The 21,117-nt window shown below is 39.9% G+C and overlaps 2 protein-coding genes across 3 annotated transcripts in view; both read left to right on the forward strand.

The window, feature by feature from the left end:
- Positions 1 to 21,117, forward strand: part of FAM189A1 (family with sequence similarity 189 member A1) — a 470,556-nt gene that overhangs the window by 317,198 nt on the left and 132,241 nt on the right. The window lies entirely within an intron of this gene.
- NSMCE3 (NSE3 homolog, SMC5-SMC6 complex component) lies at positions 1,993 to 5,220 on the forward strand. The gene has a single exon (XM_032391247.1). It carries the CDS (start codon positions 2,529 to 2,531, stop codon positions 3,381 to 3,383), a length of 855 nt encoding a protein of 284 aa, XP_032247138.1. The 5' UTR covers positions 1,993 to 2,528; the 3' UTR covers positions 3,384 to 5,220.

The raw sequence follows: 21,117 nt of genomic DNA on the forward strand, positions 1-21,117 counted from the left end.
TCACTTATTTGCTATAGGACCCCAAAACAGTTAATATTTTCCTCTGTGCCTCAGTTTCTTCCTTTTGACAAGAGAAACCTAATAAACAGGTCTCATAGGGTTGTCGCGGTGATTAAAGTAATCCATGTAGACCACTTAGAACAGAGTCTGACCCACAGTTACCTTTGTAATAACTGTCAGCTGTTGTTTCTATGTATTATTATTACTGTTAGTGTTGTTATTACCATCATCACCATCACGACAGTTTTTCCCCAAACATCCATGGCTTTCCATGTCATTCTAAAATGGAGGGTGGTCTGGATGACTTCATACGATGCCTAAAGTTCATTCTAATACTATTATTTTATGTCTGTATTTTCATACCTGAATTCTCCTGGACACAGTATAGAGATACTGGTTTTAGCCAGTATCTTTTCTGACCTATTTTGAGTATGACAATCTGCTGAATTAAGATGCTGCTGAAGGACACTGCAGATTTATACTGAAAATGCAGCCTAATTGTTGACAATGGTTTTCATCTCATTTTCCATTTCTCTGTTATCTGTTGGTTGCTGATTTTTTCTTTCTCTCTTTTTCTTTCTTTTTTTAAACTCAGGGTACAACTGATCCTTCTGGAGGGACCTTTTGCAGAATTCTTGATTGCAGGAGGTTTAACATAAGTCCAAATTTGTAAGGAAAATGAAGCAGATGAATTTTCTCATTGTTAAAAAAAAATGAATGCCTTGATGATTTATTTGTTTTTCTTAGTAGGCTTCTGTCATTAAGATGGATGCTTGAGGATATATTGTTAGATCTTGTGTGGAACAGAGAGTTATTACTCATAGTGTACCAGATCTCAGCGTACTTGCATCACAACATGGAATATCATTTTACATTTAGATTTGCAGTTCCAGGGCCATTATCAGATTGCATTTTCATATTGAATTACAAACAAAAATTTCATGTTACTAGCACTTAATGAAATTTTAATAAGGTTGTGTTTTGATGCTATTATTCAAATAATGTGTTTTGAATTGCTTTCCTTTGACTATATTTGCATTAAAGAGGAACTCGATTTGATTTGGTTCTTTGAAGTTTTCCCACTTTCTGGGCAGCTTTAAAAAGACAAAGTAGGAAATTCAGTTTCTTCTCTGCAAGTCAGTAAATAGAAAAGGAACGCATTTGCTAAGATCTGCAGAAGTAATGGCAGCAGACTGCAGATGGTTTGAGTTAATGAAATGACTCATGTTGGCTATTAGAGCTGCCCAATTAAAAATATATATACAAAGTGCACACATCACAGATTATGAGGACTGACATCCCTGCGTTCTCCTTTCTTTCTCTTGAGCCCTAAGGCTAAGATATTAAAAATTAAGAAATTTAAGAGATTCACATTATTGCAGTTCTTGATCAGTGATGCCCAAAATTAGATGGGAATCTCTTGAGAGAGCACGTGTCTGTTTTGTAGCATTCTTCTTAGCCATTTCTGCTAAAATTGTGGTTGTGGGCCCAAGGCAGTTTACATGAGCAAGTGCTTTCGGAAAGGTAGAAGAAGACCTCACTGTAACGTGTTTTATGTGATGGTTTTGTCCTGGCTGTCTAGCAGAGGGAGTTTAATGCATAGGCGATAAATACTGAAAGAATGAAAACGCGGTTAAGAGTCTTGCTTGCAAGGCAACGTTGCTTTTACCAAACATTCGTTTTTTTTTTTTTTTAAAGATTTTATTTATTTATTTGACAGAGAGAGACACAGCGAGAGAGGGAACACAAGCAGGGGGAGTGGGAGAGGGAGAAGCAGGCTTCCCGCGGAGCATGGAGCCCGATGTGGGGCTCGATCCCAGGACCCTGGGATCATGACCTGAGCTGAAGGCAGACGCTTAACGACTGAGCCACCCAGGCGCCCCCCAAACATTCGTTTTTAATAAACTCTCAGGGGCATTAGAGAAAGTAACTGGTGGTAAATGGTTATGAGGGTTTGAACCTGAGCCGAGGGGAGGGCGTGGCGAAGGCAAACGTAGTTAGGAAATCATCTGGGTCTTTTATTCTTTTTACGTCGTTTTGTGTAGAAGGAAATGCTTTTACTTCACTTTCACGCTCTTACCTTCCTCCTCACCTTACTGTTCTCCCACATTCAGACTTTGAGTTCCCTCCATCTAAAAATATTCGCGATTTTAGAACTCTTAATACTCATTTTCTGCAGTACTTGCCTGAGCCCTTGTGGTCCTGAGCTTAGCCGCACACTTGCTTAGGAGTTTTGGTTCCTGTTCCCTGTCTGGGTGGTTTGGTGAGGACAACACCTTAGGTTCCAACGAGAACCACCGCTAAGACTCCGCGGTTTTCCGCCGACGCGCCGCGGCCGGGGAGACGCCCTCGACGCAACGCGCAGTCTCTGCCGACGCAGGCGCGGTCTCCGTGATGCAACGCGCGCCCCCTCTGGCCCCGCCCAAGGCCGCCCAAACGTGCCGCGCGCCAACCCACAATTCCCGCTGCGCGCTCCGATCCCGCCGCCGCCGCCGCCGCCGCCCGTTAGGGCTCCCGCAGCCGGGGACATGTTGCAGAAACCAAGGAGCCGGGGCCGGCCTAGCTCCCAGGCGGAGAGGGACTGGGGCCGCGGCGCGGCCGAGGAGGCCCCGAGCACCTCCCGCGGGGCGGGCAGCTCCCGGGAGGCCCGGAGCGCATCGTCGCAGGGCGCCCGCCGGGCCGCGGCCTCCCCGGAGGTGGGGCCCAGGTCCCAGCAGCAGCTGGAGCTGAAGGTGGCCGAGCTGGTGCAGTTCTTGCTGATTAAGGACCAGAAGAAGATCCCGATCAAGCGCACTGACATACTGAAGCACGTCATCGGGGACTACAAGGACATCTTCCCTGACCTCCTTAAACTGGCTGCCGAGCGCCTCGAGTACGTCTTCGGCTACAAGCTGGTGGAACTGGAACCCAAAAGCAACACCTACATCCTGATCAACACCCTGGAACCGGTGGAGGAGGATGCCGAGGTGAGAGGCGATCAGGGCACGCCCACCACCGGCCTCCTGATGATTGTTTTAGGTCTCATCTTTATGAAGGGCAATACCATCAAGGAAACGGAGGTCTGGGACTTCCTGCGTCGCTTAGGGGTGTACCCCACAAAGAAGCATTTAGTTTTTGGGGACCCAAAGAAACTTATTACCGAAGAATTCGTGCGGCAGCGTTACCTGGAGTACCGGCGGATACCCCACACTGATCCTGTAGACTATGAATTACAGTGGGGCCCCCGAACCAACCTGGAAACCAGCAAGATGAAAGTTCTTAAGTTTGTGGCCAAAGTCCATAATCAAGACCCCAAGGACTGGCCAGCACAGTACTGTGAGGCTTTGGCAGATGAGGAGGCCAGAGCCAGACCGGAGACAGGTGGCCCAGCCCCCTCCTCTTGAAGTCTGAGACAGATTCAGAGGGACTTCTGGGGAAAAAGGCACTGGATGAAGGGTTAGGGGTGGGAGGGAGCATATTTCCGTAACGCTTAAATGTGTGTGGCTTTAGGATGTGTTTGCAAACATACGTTCTCTTTTAATGTAAGTTATTTGGTTCCAACTTTTCACTTTTAAAAATATTAGGAGGGGATGTTGGTTTGATTTGTTTTATCGTTGTATATTTTGGCGTAAAAATTTTGCTACCATTATACAACTGATTGAAAAACTTTGTACCGTGATCTGGAACAGGTGTTTAAAAAAGAACACATCGGTAAATTGCTTTGGCGCCAAGAAAATAAAAGCGAAGTGGTTATTACCTGGTCTCTTTAATAGTTTGTAAGTTAAAAACCTTATAAATTAAAAAAAATGTAATTGTCCATATCCTTTTTTACCTTAAGACAGCTATTTTATATTTATATATTTCCCATGTATATAAGCATTATGCATGGTCTAAGTAATAATGTACATATTGTATTTTCTCCAAATAGCAATAATTATCACTCAGCTCTGTGACCATTTAGTGCCATATGGTTTTTTCTTTTTTTTCTTTCTTTTTTTGTGGCTATAATTGTAATAAATACTGTATCTTTGAGGCAATTAGGCATTGTGCATTTTTCAGTCATGGTTCATGAGATACTAATTTCATGATCCAAAACCAGCATCTTAAAAGCATTTTTTTCTTGCTACGTATTATTAAGGTAAATAGTGTTTTGTAGACGTTGGCTTGCTTTTATATGTGTGTGTGTATATTGGATCATGATCTAAAATAGAAAATAAATTTCTCACTGGGTACAAAAAAGTGGATAAAACTGTTAGTGATTAACCATGCCTCCCTGGGAATCAGACTGCCTGGTTCAGATCCTCGCTTCACGTAACTAGCTGTATGAATTTAGGCAGGTTATTTGTATACAGGTGTTTCCTGACCTGTAAAAGGAGCTGATGATACTCATGCTATGTGTGATAATGTGGTAATTAGATTTTGGAAGTATATGTAAAGTTCTTGGTACAATGCCTGGTGTGGAGGATTTTAGTTGTTCACTTTGTTCCTTAACTTTTTAAATTTGTTTTTTAATCTTGGTCTGGCGTAAAGTTTGTATTGGGGGTTTTTTCAGGTTTTCTCTCATTAACTTCTAAATCACAGAGTAGGAGTTACTGGTTCAAAAGTTATGTCAGTCTTCTTCTAGCCTGACTCTCTTGTGTGGTGCTTGGAAAAACGTAACTCGTGGTATATTGTGAGTATAGCCCATATAAAGTAGAGCAGGACAGTGAGACAAAAGATCTCCCCTGGGCTTGAGAGCTAACTGTATAGTGAAAAGGTATGGGTTTTGAGGTTGTCTGACAAACGGAATTTGAATTAGGGCTCATGCTATGTCAGCATGGTGATTTGGGGTACATTTTAAATTCTCTGAATCTCAATTTACCTGTAAGATGGGAAAAACAGTAACTATATCGTAGTTTTTTGCATGGATTAAATGAGTCTGAAGAAAAGAGCTTCCAATCTCTTCCCATTGTATTCCTCCATAGCCTCTGGCAAAATGCTGCTTATATTCAGAGACTCAACAAATAATTATTCAGGGGGTGAATAAGTATAATTGTTTGAGAAGGTACTACAAATTAACCCTGAAATGAGATAATTTAGCTAAAAAAAAATGTGGATTTGATCAACCCTGGACTAAATGCCATCTAGAAGAGTCTATGGTGGGTTTGTAGTGGTATGGAAGAATGTGATAGGTTACTGTGTTTTGTTTTGTTTTTTAATTTTATTTATTTGACAGAGACAGAGAGGGAACACAAGCAGGGGGTGTGGGAGAGGGAGAAGCAGGCCTCCCGCCGAGCAGGGAGCCTGATGTGGGGCTCGATGTGGGGCTCGATCCGAAGGCAGATGCTTAACCTACTGAGCCACCCAGGCACCCCAGGTTACTGTGTTTTATTTCATTCTCTTGAATCGGAATTTGCATTTATTTCATCAATGGGATATAATTGGTCCTCAAAGGCATTGCTTCTTGATTTGCATTTTATTTCAGTGTATAAATTACCTTGTGATTGAGCATCCTGCTTACTGGTCCCTTACTGCACTAACTGCTTTCCCTTCTGGAGTGTTTTAGCACTGGTATTTTCATCTGTATGGTGAAAACTATCATTACCCAGAACCCACGATCAGTTGTCTGAGGCAGATCTCTTCTCCCACTCCCACACTTTTCCATAGAGATGTTAACAGTTTACCTTTAATGAATTACCATTTTGTTTCAGATTTTATTTTTTACTTATTTAAAATTTTTATTTATTTTAAGCAATCTCTACATCCAACATGGGGTTTGTACTCACCATGCTGAGATCAAGAATCACATGCTCTTCCTACTAAGAGATTTTTTTTTTTTTAAGATTTTACTTATTTATTTGACAGAGACAGGGAAAGAGGGAACATAAGCAGGGGGAGTGGGAGAGGGAGAAGCAGGCTTCCCGTGGAGCAGGGAGCCCAATGCTGGGCTCGATCCCAGGACCCTGGGATCATGACCTGAGCAGAAGGCAGATGCATAATAACTGAGCCACCCAGGCATCCCCCCTACTAAGATTTTAAAATGTAAAATGTAAAACATTACAGGCCAGATGCAGCCCTGTGTCTTTTTACCCTTCCCAGAGGTGTCAAAAGTTTGTGGATATCATTCCATTGTATGATATAACGCTTTTACACACACACACACACACACACACACACACACACACACGAACAATATATAGTAGCATTTTATGAGCTTTTATGACATACAGGGCGCATTATACTATACTCTTGCCACTTGCTGTTTTAACTCACCTTGTATCTGACATTTAGCCACAAAGGTCTGATTTATTGTTTAGAGTTGTTCTTTCATGTGGAGAAAAAGTAACAGTTTGTTTATCTATTTCCTAATGGTTGGACAGGTTCTTTCCAACTTTTTGCAATTTGCCTGCAGTGTATAGTGCTTCCTTGGGCACATGTGAGTTTCTCTAGTCAGAAATAAATAGAGCAATCATGGGGCATTGCCAAATTGCTCTTGAGCTTGTGTTAAATTACAATCTACGAATATTTTAGAGTTCTTTTTCACTGACCCCCCTTATAAAAATTAGCCCTTCCAGCCCTACTGTGGGTATGTAGTGATAATTTATTGTAGTATTAACTTGCACCTTTAGTTTACTAGTGACTTTAAGTATCTTTTGGGTTTTTTTTGCCATCAAGTTTTATATCTGTTAGACTTTTTCTATTTTTTATTGATTTGTAAGATTTCTTTATATATTCTGCATATTAATCCATTGTCATATCTAGTGCAAACAGCTTGTCACATATCACTTTTTTTTTTTTTTGGTCATACAGATGATTTGGTTTTAATGTGTCAAAATCATCAGTGTTTTATTTTTAAGGGCTATGTTTTTTGTGTAGTGCTTTAAAAAAAAGTCTCCCTGATCCTAGTAAGTGTTAAAAATTTTTGATTCTCACATTTATGTTTTTAATATGTCTTTGTATATGATATGAGGTATGGATATAATTTTCATTTTTTTCCTATATGGATTGCCTAGCACCAACTTCTCATAGTTTATCCACAGTGATTTATAATATGCTCTCTATTATATACAACATCTCCCATATAAATGAATTTTGGCTGGGACTAAATCGATTTATATGATTTCCTATTCCTTTGCCAATACCATGCTATTCTAATTCTATAGCATCATAATATAAGGGGTTTTTCTCCTTTTCAATTCTTACAGCTTTTATTTTGGTCTTGACTTTTTGCATTGGCTTAGAACTGCAATACATTCTTTTTTTTTAAGTGGCACACTAGGCCTCAAGTATGTTCCTGATTTTAAAGGGAATCATTTTTAAGGTTTTGTATCAACTATGTTTGCTTTTAGTTTTTTTTCCCCATAAATATCTTTACTTGTATTTTTAAATTTCCCCCATTCCTAGCTTGCTTAGAGATATTTAGAAAAATTATAATAGTTTTTTAAAATTTGTAACATGTTCTTTATTAATATGCTAATGTGATTAAATTTTTGTTTTTGCTCTGTAAATTCAGTATACTTTTTAATGAAGTTTAGTGTAGTAACACTGATAGGTTTTTCTGATATCTGACAATCCTGGGGCAAATCCTTCTTGTGGATGATACATTTTAAAACAATTTGTTTTTTTATTTGCTAAAAATTTATAAATTTTGGTTTTGGTCATAAGGGGAATTAGCCTCTAATTTTCCTATATTGTATTGCATTATTGGCTTTGAGATTACACTTATTTTTTTATTTATACCCATACTTACAGAAAAGTTGCAAGCACAGTGCAAGGAATTTTATCCCCCGGAGCTATTTGAGTGCATTAGTTATCATGTTTCTTTATTCTCCTTCAGTCTGCAAACAGTTCCTTAGTCCTTCTTTGACTTTTATGATCTCGACACTTGAGGACTACAGGCTGTTATTTTGTAGAACATCTGCAGTTGGAATTTGTCTGCTGTTGCTTCATGATCAGATTCAAGTTATGCATCTCAGCAGGAATACCATAGAAGTGATGCTGTGTTTTTCTCTTTTGGATCCTATCAGTGGCACAAAATTTCAATTTGTCCTGTTGTTTGGTGATTTTGATCACTTTGCCTAAAGAGGTTTTGTTTTTGTTTTTTTTACCATTCCCCTCCTCTGTGAAATTGTCTGAGTCCCTTTGTAATAAATGAATAAGTTATGTGGAGATACTTTGAGACTTTGTAAATATTCCTCACCAAATTTTCAATTCATTGTCTATTTTTGTCTGTGTAGACTCATGGGTTGTAATCTTTTACTATCATTATGTCTTTTGATACTCAAATCATCCCTGATTTGGCCAGTGGGAACCTTTTTAAGCTGACTTGTGTGTCTTCAGCATGCCCCCATCATTCTGAGCACTTCCTTACTTTCTGGATCTGTCTATTATCTACTGAAAACTCTGAGATTACATTGATAACATCATTTCCATTCTAACACCACACAGTTCTTCTAGTTCTGCCCCTCTCTATATTTGTACCTATCTTCTCTCCAACAATGAGTAACTCAGATCCTATTATCCTTACAATGTTGATTTGATCAATCCCCCTGTAAGTAACCAGTTTCCTTTTGTGGCTGCTAACACCCTCCCACATGGGGATGCCCTTTGCTCCCCGGTGCTGAGCTGACATCCCACAGGAACTGCCCTTCTCTGAGGATACACCCACCTTTCAATGCCTGGGCCTCCAGCTCCCTCCTGGGCCCCTTGCCTTTCACTCCCCTCCCACGTGTATCTTGCTCTGTTCCACTTCATGGCTTTAGCACTGAATTGCCCAGGAAATAGAAAACATTGTTCTATTCTCGTAACTGAATTGGGTTGCTTTTCTTTTGCCATATTATAAGATTACATGTTTTTGAAGGTTTTGAAGAAATCCACCTGTAAAAGGCTGTGGGCCTGGTATTTTTGGTGGGTAGGTTTTTAACTCCTGATTTTATTTCATTAATGGGACGTTCGAATTTTCTCTTCAAATTACTTTCAGTTACTTGTATTTTCTAGAAAGTGTTTTCATCTATTTTCTGATGTATTAACCAAGTTTTCTTAGTATTTTCCTTTGATTTAAACATAATTAAAAATAAACATCTTGGGGCACCTGGATGGCTCAGTTGTTAAGTGGCTGCCTTCGGCTCAGGTCATGATCCCAGGGTCCTGGGATCGAGGCCAGCGTCGGGTCCCTGCTCTGCAGAGAGCCTGCTTCTCCCTCTCCCTCTGTCTGCCACTCTGCCTACTTGTGCTCTCTCTCTATCTCTCTGTTAAATAAATAAATAAAATCTTTAAAATAAATAAATAAAAATAAACATCTTCACTTACATCCACCTTTGCATTCTCAGCACTATTTTTGCTTTCACTCTTTTTTTTTTTTTCATTATCCCCCTAGAGCCAGTTTTGCCAGGAGTTTTGGTTATTTGGGGTCCATTGAGATTTCATATGAATCTAGGTGTTTTTAATATAATACAAATTCTTGGTTTATATCGGCACATAGCTTTACTTTTAGCATGTAAGTAAAACATTGTCATTTATTTCATAACTATATAGAGAATTGTCAGTGTTGCAAGGATCCTATTATTATGAAAACATGATGAGAAAAATGGGATTTTTCATTATTTCCTTCCCATATATTTAACAGAGCAGATATTAAATTGACTGGCTATTTTGGAGCTCTGTTGTAGTTTATCCAGCCTTGGGATACTCCAAAGTTTCTGAATATCAGAATCCTGTTCTCTGGTTATAAATTGTCAAGCCCTAAGGGTAGTCAGGGGGGATATAGTGAGCTTCCATATACATTTCTAGGTCTGTTTTATTTGTTTTATATGGGAAGAAGCAGATTTGAAAAGGGTTTAAGTGTTATGCCATATGAAGAAAGGACATACAAACCATCTAGAAGTAGTATAATGACACAGCTTGAAGACTGCAAAACAGGTTAATTTCTAAAGATGAGCTGGAAGTGAAACTTAAAGGAAAAAGCTGGCCTTTCATGGGAACAGAAGAACACAATGACTGTGTTTATTGGTGAATCTTTTCTTTTCATGGTAGTTGTCTCATTTTGTACCCTTTTGTGAGCTTTTCTGTTTTTCTCACAGGGAAATAGCAGGCCCACACAAGTACCCTCTAAGACTTATTTGGCAATTTAGATTCTCATTTTAGGCATTTTTTTTTTTAAAGTAACAAATGTGTCATTGTTTCTTGCCCTTATATAGGATATATTGTAGTTAAATGTGATCAACTGTGTTTTGGAATGTGTGGAGGCAGCAGACATTGATTCCTAGGCTCCAATTCCTATGAGAAATTACTGAGTTTATGACAACTCTAGCCATCATTTGTTGGATTTTTTTCCCCATGTTGCCCTGCATTTGCATTTAGCCCATTATATACTCAGACCCCTTTAATATCTCATTTACTAATACGTGATGTATTTTGTTTCACAAGATACACTTTAAAGGACTGGTTAGCTTTTCTGGTTTCAAAAAATTTTCACTGTTAGACCGATAATGTGCCTGAATACACAGATCCGTGTTTAACAACTTAATTTTTCTGTCTTGGTCTCAGATGTTCAAAATAGTTTTCCCTTATTCTAGGACCAAAGTTCATGGAATCAAAGTGGAATTTAAATGATTCTACCACAAAATATCAAAGCTCTGTAGTCACCAAGAATGTGTGTTCATTGCTTACTTGGGATTGATCTGAAAGTTTTGGAAATCTAAGTAGAAGAGTTTTCTATGGACTAGAATCGTATCTTGATGTCCACGTCCCCAAACTAATTTGGTTCTGTGCTAACACTTGGAATTGGGTCTAGGAGAGCCACTGCAGCAGTACTGATATCTGAAGATGTAAAGGCAAAGGACCTTTCCCAGGTCAAAGTCATTCCCTAAAATACACCAGATTGTGGGCAGTCGGAGTAGAGTCTGGGTGATTTTACTGGACCTTGACCAGAGAGGAGAGTCTGCATCTATTTGTTTTGGCATCCACACCACTTTTTACAGCGTCTGGCTCCTGGTATAGGCTCAAGATATGCTGAGTGAGTTAATGAATGAATGGTCCATTAGTCCCTACTTGCACAGTCCTATTAATAAGAGCTGACATTTAGTCATCTTGTCCTCTGCTTGGCACATATGCAGGAAGTGTTTGATGAACTGTCAAGCTGATCTTCAGTGACATTGTTTCTTCCTCCGCCTTGCTTCTTGCAGATACTCATTTCCATTTTGATCATGGTGCAGCTGCTGCTTATGGATTTCTCCCCACAACCTCATATTCATTCAGTAAACATTTTTTCAACACCTCCTGTAGACCACTTGCTGAGAATGCAGTTGTGGCCAAGATACACACAATCTCTGCTTCAACAGCAGAGAATCCTGCCTCATCTACAGGCGTCAATGAAGGCATCTCAGAAGAGGTCTCAATATCAGGTGATGGCTTAGGGATGAGCAAGAATCAGGCAAAGGAACCAAGAGGGTAAAGCAGCATGTTTTGGGAAAAGAAAATAATAGAACAGAACCTTGGATTCCAGGAATTAAAAGATACTCACTATGGCTAGATGGTAGAGGGTGTGGCAGGAGACACAGCTGGAAACAGGCTGAGGAAATAGGCAAAGACCAGGTCAGCAATTTACAAGGTTTGTTGGGCCTTGAAAATTCAAACCAAGGAGTTTTATTAAGGCAAGGAGATGCTACTGAAGAGTTTTGAGCAGAGGAGTGACATCTTTCATTCATTCATTCATTCATTCATTCACTCATTCAACAAATATGGATCAATTGCCTAGCTAGGCTCTTGTGGTCATCAGTGAATAAAACAGAGATCCCTGCTCATGATAATCCATTTATATTTTAGTAAGATTATTCTGGTCTCAGAGTCAAGGAAGTCAAGACTGGAGGCAGGAAGAACAAAGAAAAGCCATCCATGGAGACGCAGGTGATGATCATTGAAACTGTAGAATGGCACCAGTGGGGATGGCGAGATTTTCTATATAGAATTAACAGGACTTGCTGATTTGTTAGGTGCAGTCAGAGTAAGGGAGAGTGAGTCAAAAACACCTCATACCCCGAACGTGGGAAATTAAGGAGGATGGTGATGCCAGTAGTCGGACAGCATTTCAGGAAGATTTTCCTGATTTCGATTTTCTATGCTAAGTGAGTATGAGAAGCCTCTGAGCTGTCCAGGTGGACATGTCGAGCAGACAGTTGTTCATATATGGTAGAATAGGTCTAGGAGGGAGACAAAAATAAGAGTCATGAACATAAATGGAGCCATATGTCATGTTCTTAGATAAGGTAACACAGAGGGGATTTATAGTATACAAGCAATAGTATATGGATGTTGTGGCTATTAGGGATGTTCACAAATCATCAGGTTCTTTCTTTTTTTTATGTATTTATTCATTTTATTTTTTGGTAGATATTATTTTTTATTAACATATAATGTATTATTTGTTTCAGGGGTACAGGTCTGTGCATCAGGTTCTTCCTTTTCGGGGCATTTGGTAGGACTGTACTTCTTCATCCCTTTGGATGTTGAGTGTGGCCATGTGGCCTCTTTGGCAGATGAAATGTGAACAGATATTTCATGTGACATCTCCAGCAGGAGCTTTAAGTTCCATGGCTGAGATGATGATAGGAGCAGCACTGAAGTGAAGCCTTCATTGACTTGAGTGCCTCAGTGAACCTAGGGCAAAACCCACTTGACTTGTTTTGGCCATGTAACAGAAGCAAAAAATACACTTCTGTTGTGTTAGGCCTCTGAGATTTTAGAGTTACTTTTAGCCTATCCTATCCTCATTGGTCCAGAAATTGATCCAGAAATCCTACCCTGATACAGAGGAGGTTGGAAAGATAACTAACGTGTTATGTAATGGAAAGGCATTTGGTAAAAGTGACTTTTGTGGTAACTTGAAGAAGCAGATCATACACCTAATGAACCTATAACTCTAAAGTTAGAAAACAGAACACTGGTAGCATGAATGTTGGTGCCTGTGGCTGCATCTAGCAAAAATTTGAGGAAAGAGACAAAATTGGAAAACACTTGGCTGGTATGTGTTCAGGGATAAATAGAATAGAGAGAATCCAGAAGTGTATGGATATGCAAGTGCTTCTGAATCCCCAACCAGTGAAAAATAAAATGGAGAGACAAAGGCAAATTAAGCCACATTCTTGGGGCAAAGATCAAATCCATGGTATAGTTGTCACCCCCGTTGTCAAAATATATGAATGTATTACAGTGGTTTAGGATAAAGGTTTAACTAGGGGTTGGATGTCCAATATTTTTAAAAGGACAAGATGAGAGGAGAAAGTTTAAATGTGGTATGTCCACCAAAAGCATGAAGACCAAAAGTACACAATCAAGTTGAGAGAGAAAGAGAAACGTGATGGGAGTAAATGTATATATATATATAAAGCAAATCTGAGATATATGCCTAGAAAACAAGTAAAGGTGGCTATAGGCACAATTCCAAACAAGACTAAATTTAAAAAAATATCCCTAACAATAAAAAATAAAACAAATGAATCTGGGTTCCCAGTCAGGAGCATAGCCATGCATAAAGGAACCCTGGTGACCCTAAAACACCGTAATTTGACCACTTTTTCTTGGTAGAATGTACTCTAAGGATAGAAAGAAATACAAAAATCTTAAACTATTTTCAATAATCATGTTTTTGATGCTAGTATTAGTATTGTTATTTTGAGACTATTGTGTGGCTATCATGAGATTAAATCAGATGGATAATTGCAATGAGAAATAAGGTTTCTGGCATGGTTGGAAGGAAATAGGGACATAAGGTTGAGGTGATTAAGTAAAAACCCTGTAGTTTTGAATTTGAATTTGAATTTGAATCAGAGACATCAATATGTTATGATATATTGTATCTAACAACTGAAAGTACTGAAAACAATGACCAAGTAGCAAGGGCACCTTTGGCATGAAAAGTGTGGTATCTAAAATACCATTCTCATTGAAAGGAACCAGGCTGTACTGGAGAAATGGCTGGTTCCAGGTCTGGGGCAGGGAATGTGTGTGACAATCTTGGAACATCTTGTCATACTAGAAAGCAAGAAAGCTTTCAGAGTCTACTAGAGTTGTGTCAACTTGAATTGACTCTCTCTTGCTAATGATTCCAGTGATTGAAACATATGGAATTTGTTTAAGTTTGTGGCTCATAATGAATCAAACACACACACACACACACACACACACACACACACTAAACAAACAGTACCTTTGGAGGATGCTAGGGTCCCAACTAATTTTTTTTTTTTTAAGATTTTATTTATTTATTTGACAGAGAGAGACACAGCGAGAGAGGGAACACAAGCAGGGGGAGTGGGAGAGGGAGAAGCAGGCTTCCCGCTGAGCAGGGAGCCTGATGTGGGGCTCGGTCCCAGGACCCTGGGATCATGACCCGAGCTGAAGGCAGACGCTTAACGACTGAGCCATCCAGGCACCCACCAACTACTTTTTTTTAATAAACATCTGTCAAAGATTATATTTGACTCATTATTTAATGAGGGAACCAGTAAAATGGTACAACCAGTTCAAAGGAGAATTCAAGCAATGCTCACACATAGGTCATCAGAAATGCTGAAATAAATTTACCAATAGATATAAAAGTGGTCAGCATCCATAGGGTGGCAACCATTGCATTCCACCAAACAAAATTCATTTATGTTTCTATTATCAAAAATAAGTTACAGGGGCGCCTGGGTACACTAGGCAGGATATCCAGTGGTTTTTTTTTTCCTGTTTGAAAGTCTTTAACAAGTTTTTATGACACTCTCTCCACTCTTGATCATATTATCTTAAAGATTATTCTTTTATCTATTTATTTTTATTATGTTATGTTATCACCATACAGTACATCATTAGTTTTTGATGTAGTGATCCATGATTCATTATTTGTGTATAACACCCAGTGCTCATTACAACACTTGCCCTCCTTAATGCCCATCACCGGGCTACCCATCTCCCCCACCGCCCTCCCCTCTGAAACTCTCAGATTATTTCCTAGAGTCCAGAGTCTCTCATGGTTCGTCTTTCCCTCTGATTTCCCCCCATTCAGTTTTCCCTTCCTTCCTGTAATGTCCTCTGTGCTATTCCTTATGTTCCACATATGAGTGAAACATATGAAAACTTTCTCCACTTGACTTATTTTGACAAATCAGGAAAAAATATCCAATGGAAAAAAGTCTCTTCAATAAATGGTGCTGGGAAAATTGGACAGCTATATACAGAAGAATGAAACTCGACCATTCTCTTACACCATACACAAAGATAAACTGAAAATGGATGAAAGACCTCATTGTGCGACAGGAATCCATCAAAATCCTAGAGGAGAACATAGGCAGTAACCTCTTCGACATCGGCCACAGCAACTTCTTTCATAACACGTTTCCAAAGGCAAGGGAAACAAAAGCAATAATGAACTTTTGGGACTTCATCAAGATAAAAAGCTTCTGCACAGCAAAGGAAACAGTCAACAAAACAAAGAGGCAACTCACAGAATGGGAGAAGATATCTGCAAATGACATTACAGATAAAGCACTGGCATCCAAGATCTATAAAGAACTTCTCAAACTCAACACCCAAAAACCAAATAATCAAGTCAAAAAATGGGCAGAAGACATGAACAGACACTTCTCCAAAGAAGACATACAAATGGCTAACAGACACATGGAAAAATGTTCAACGTCATTAGCTATCAGGGAAATTCAAATCAAAATCACATTGAGATACCATCCTACACCAGTTAGAATGGCAAAAATTAACAAGTCAGGAAACAACAAATGTTGGAGAGGTTGTGGAGAAAGGGGAACCGTCTTACACTGTTGGTGGGAATGCAAGTTGGTACAGCCACTTTGGAAAACATTATGGAGGTTCCTCAAAAAGTTAAAAATAGAGCTGCCTTATGACCCAGCAATTACACTACTGGGTATTTAACCCAAAGATACAGATGTAGTGAAAAGAAGGGCCATATGCACCCCAATGTTCATAGCAGCAATGTCCGCAATAGCCAAACTGTGGAAAGAACTGAGATGCCCTTCAACAGATGAATGGATAAAGATGTCGTTCATATATACAATGGAATATTACTCAGCCATCAGAAAGGATGAATACCCACCATTTGCATCTACGTGGATGGAACTGGAGGGGATTAAAGATTATTCTTGATCACAAGAAGTTTTGTTTCGGGGCACCTGGGTGGCTCAGATGGTTAAGCATCTGCCTTCAGCTCAGGTCCTGATCTCCAGGTTCTGGGATCGAGCCTCATGTTGGGCTCCCAGCTCAGTGGGGAGTCTCCTCCCTCCTCCTCTGCCTCTTCCCCTGCTTGTGCTCTCTCTGTCTCTCTCGCTCTCTCTCTCTCAAATTAATAAAATCTTTTTTTAATTTCTTTTAAAAAAAAAGAAAAAGTTTTGTTTCATTAGATTTAGCCTGATTATTTATACAGGTGCAGCAAGAGTATTAACTAACTATATAGGCCTGAGTTTATTTGGTAAATCTAGCACCATGTCAACTAATTATTTTGAAATTTGGAAAATAAGCAAAGAAACAAACACATATTCTGATTTTACTATATGAACTGGACCCTAGGGTGAAAAAACAGTTAATGAAGGCAGAGGACCATAAGGGAAGAGAGAGCCAAAAATGAAACAAGTCAAAACCAGAGAGGGAGACAAACCATAAGAGACTCTTAATCTTAGGAAACAAACTGAGGGTTGCTGGAAGGGAGGGGAGTGTGAGGGATGGGGTACCTGGGTGATGTACATTGGGGAGGGTATGTGTTGTAATGAGCACTGGGTATTATATAAGACTGATGAATCACAGACCTGTACCCCTGAAACAAAAATACATATATGTTAATTAATTGAATTTAAATAAAAAAGAACAGTTGATGAGGAAAAGCGTTCTATATACTGATCCCTGGGAATAAAGAATGAAGAAGAAATGATGGTGTTATACTAGAACAATTTTGGAATCCCTAACAAATTAATGGTCTAAGCAATCATTAAAAATGGCTGCCAACATCATAGATATTATTTGCCTTCTATTAGTCTGAATTTGATCAAACCTCTTTGTGTAAACACCATATTACAAGAAATCTAGAGACTGAGGAAATGTTAACTAATAGGAGGAGACAGCAAAGTTTAGACTGTAGAAAACTGTAAAGGACAAATTAACAGGACTCTTCAATAAATTTCATGGAAGAAAAATTACAATGGATGGGAAAACCCATAAACTAAAAAATACCCAAGATGCAAATAATCAGTTGCACTATATGGAACTCCTTTGTATCCTGTGTAAACTGATTCAAAAAAATTTTGAGAGGGGGCGGAGCAAGATGGGGGAGGAGTAGGAGACCTGGATTTCGTCTGGTCTCAGGAATTCAGCTGGTTAGGGATCAAACCATTCTGAACACCTACGAACTCAACAGGAGATCGAAGAAAAGAATAGCAGCAACTCTCTGAACAGAAAAGCGACCACTTTCTGGAAGGTAGGACGTGTGGAGAAGTGAATCCAAGGCGATATTCGGGAGGATAGGCGGCGGGGGAGGGGCCTCTGTCGGCCGCTTCTGGCAAGTGAGAGAGCCGCGGAGCACAAAATCGGAATTTTGAGAAGTCGGCTCCCCTGAGGGACGTCACTCTGGTGGCTAAGTGGGGGGTGGGACAGTGTGGTCTCAGGACCCTCGGGGTCACAGAAAGACCGGGGGTGCCTGAGTGCGGCAGAGCTCCCAGGTATCGGAGCGGGGAAGCCGGCTGCAGAGACGGAGCCGAGGCGCGGGCTGTCAGCTCGGGGTTGCCATAAACCGTGATCTGCGGCACAGTCGGGCCACTGCTCCTCCAGCAGGGACCCAACAAGCGGCAGATCTGGGGAGACTCCCCTTCTTCCCCCGGGAGGAACGGCGCGGGAGCGCACCGCAGGGATCTGCTGGGTTTGGAGACTCCACCGGGGGTCGGGTGCCAGAGATAGAAACGCGCGGTCACAGACCGGGTGAGCACGGAGTGCGGCCGGAGACCGGGGAGACGGAGTGACTGACTGCTTTTCTCTAGGGGCTCACTGAGGAGCGGGACCCGAGTTCTCGGCTCTTCTGGGTCAGAGATTGGGGGGCCGCCATTTTCACTCTCGTCCTCCAAAGCTGTACGGAAAGCTTGCAGGGAACAAAAGCTCCTGAGAGCAAACCCGAGCGGATTACTTAGTCCAGATCGGGCAAGGGCGGGGCAATTCCGCCTCCGGCAAAGACATTTGGGAACCACGGCAACGGGCCCCTCCCCCAGAAGATCAGCGAGAACAGCCAGCCAAGACCAAGTTCACTGATCAATGAGAACGGCAGAACTGCAGTGCTAGGGGAATACTGCACATAGAATCCATGGCTTTTTTCCCATGATTCTTTAGTCTTTCAAGGTTAATTTTTTTAACTGCCTTTTTTTTTTTTTTTTTTATTCCTTTTCTTTCTTTATTCAAACAACTTATCAATTCCTTTTATAAAATCTTTTATAATTTTCCTCTTTACAGTCATATTCCATCCCTTCATCGTAATTACCTGTATTTTTGGCATATATATAGAAGTTGTTCTCTCTTTAAAATTTTGAGATACAGTTTCTTCTGACAGATCAAAATATACCCTAAATCTCTAGTGTATGGCTTTGTTCTACTCTCCTGCCTGATCACATTCTCTCCCCCTTTTTTCTTTTTTTTTAATCCTCTTCTTTCTTTATTCAAACAACTTATCAATTCCTTTTATAAAATCTTTTATAATTTTCCTCTTTACAGTCATATTCCATCCCTTCATCATAATAACCCTTATTTTTGTACATATATAAGTTTTTCTTTCTTTAAAATTTTGGGAGGCACTTTTTTCTAACAGACCAAAATACACCCAAAATCTAGTGTGTGGCACTGATCTATTCACCAGTCTGATCATATTTGATCATATTCTGCTTGTTTGTTTTGTTCTGTTTTTGTTTGTTTTTATCTTTTTCTTTTTCTTTTTTTCTCTTTTTCTTTTTTCTTTCTTTCCCTTTCTTTTCCCCCAGTTTCAGGTCTTTTCTGATTTGTTTAGAGTATATTTTCTGGGGATGTTTTACCCTGTTAGCATTTTGTTCTCTCATTCATCTCTTCTCCTCTGGACAAAATGACAAGACGGAAAATATCACCTCAACAAAAAGAACAAGAGGCAGTACTGACTGCCAGGGACCTACTCAATACGGACATTAGTACGATGTCAGAACTAGAGTTCAGAATGATGATTTTAAAGATATTAGCTGGGCTTGAAAAAAGCATGGAAGTTATTAGAGAAACGCTTTCTGGAGAAATAAAAGAACTAAAACCTAACCAAGTGGAAATCAAAAAGGCTATTAATGAGGTACAATAAAAATGGGGGCGCTAACTGCTAGGATAAATGAGGCAGAAGAGAGAATTAGCGATATAGAAGACCAAATGATGGAAAATAAAGAAGCTGAGAAAAAGAGAGATAAACAACTACTGAATCACGAGGGCAGAATTCGAGAGATAAGCAATACCATAAGACGAAACAACATTAGAATAATTGGGATCCTAAAAGAAGAAGAAAGAGAGAGGAGGGCAGAAGGTATATTGGAGCAAATTATAGCAGAGAATTTCCCTAATTTGGGGAAGGAAACAGGCATCAAAATCCAGGAGGCACAGAGAACCCCTCTCAAAATCAGTAAAAATAGGTCAACACCCCGACATCTAATAGTAAAACTGACAAGTCTCAGAGACAAAGAGAAAATCCTGAAAGCAGCTCGGGAGAAGAGATCTGTAACCTACAATGGTAGAAACATTAGATTGGCAACAGACCTATTCACAGAGACCTGGCAGGGCAGAAAGGACTGGCAGGACATATTCAGAGCACTAAATGAGAAAAATATGCAGCCAAGAATACTATATCCAGCTAGGCTGTCATTGAAAATTGAAGGAGAGATAAAAAGCTTCCAGGACAAACAAAAACTAAAGGAATTTGCAAACACGAAACCAGCCCTACAAGAAATCTTGAAAGAGGTCCTCTAAGCAAAGAGAGAGCCTAAAAGAAACATAGATCAGAAAGGAACACAGACAATATACAGTAACTGCCATCTTAAGGGAATACAATGGCACTAAATTCATATCTTTCAATAGTTACCCTGAACCTAAATAGGCTAAATGCCCCAATCAAAAGGCACAGGCTATCAGATTGGATAAAAAAACAAGACCCATTGATATGCTGTCTGCAAGAGCTCATTTTAGACCCAAAGACACCTTCAGATCGAGAGTGAGGGGGGTGGAAAACCATTTACCATGCTAATGGACACCAAAAGAAAGCTGGGTGGCAATCCTTATATCAGACAAATTAGATTTTAAACCAAAGACGGTGGTAAGAGATGAGGAAGGACAGTATATCCTACTTAAAGGGTCTATCCGACAAGAAGATCTAACAATTGTAAATATCTATGCCCCTAACATGGGAGCAGCCAATTATATAAGGCAATTAATAACAAAAGCAAAGAAACACATCGACAACAATACAGTAATAGTGGGGGACTTTAACACCCCCCTCACTGAAATGGACAGATCATCTAAGTGAAAGATCAACAAGGAAATAAAGACTTCAAATGACACACTGGACCAAATGGACTTCACAGATATATTCAGAAAATTCCATCTCAAAGCAGCAGAATACACATTCTTCTCTAGTGCCCATGGAACATTCTCCAGAATCGATCACATCCTAGGTCACAAATCAGGTCTCAACCAGTACCAAAAGATTGGGATCATTCCCTGCCTATTTTCAGACCACAATGCTTTGAAACTAGAACTCAATCACAAGAGGAAAGTCGGAAAGAACTCAAATACATGGAGGCTAAAGAGCATCCTACTGAAGAATGAATGGGTCAACCAGGAAATTAAAGAAGAATTAAAAAAATTCATGGAAACAAATGAAAACGAAAAAACTGTTCAAAATCTTTGGGATACAGCAAAGGCAGTCCTAAGAGGAAAGTATATAGCAATACAAGCCTTTCTCAAGAAACAAGAAAGGTCTCAAGTACACAACCTAACCCTACACCTAAAGGAGCTGGAGAAAGAACAGCAAATAAAGCCTAAACCCAGCAGGAGAAGAGAAATAATAAAGATCAGAGCAGAAATCAATGAAATAGAAACCAAAAGAACAGTAGAACAGATGAA

The sequence above is a fragment of the Phoca vitulina genome, unplaced genomic scaffold, assembly GCF_004348235.1.
Source record: "Phoca vitulina isolate PV1807 unplaced genomic scaffold, GSC_HSeal_1.0 scaffold61, whole genome shotgun sequence".
Taxonomy (NCBI): Eukaryota; Metazoa; Chordata; class Mammalia; order Carnivora; family Phocidae; genus Phoca; species Phoca vitulina.

What these genes read in the sequence shown, in the direction of transcription:
- NSMCE3 (XM_032391247.1), top strand. Translation starts at nt 2,529, where the DNA reads ATGTTGCAGAAACCAAGGAGCCGGGGCCGGCCTAGCTCCCAGGCGGAG.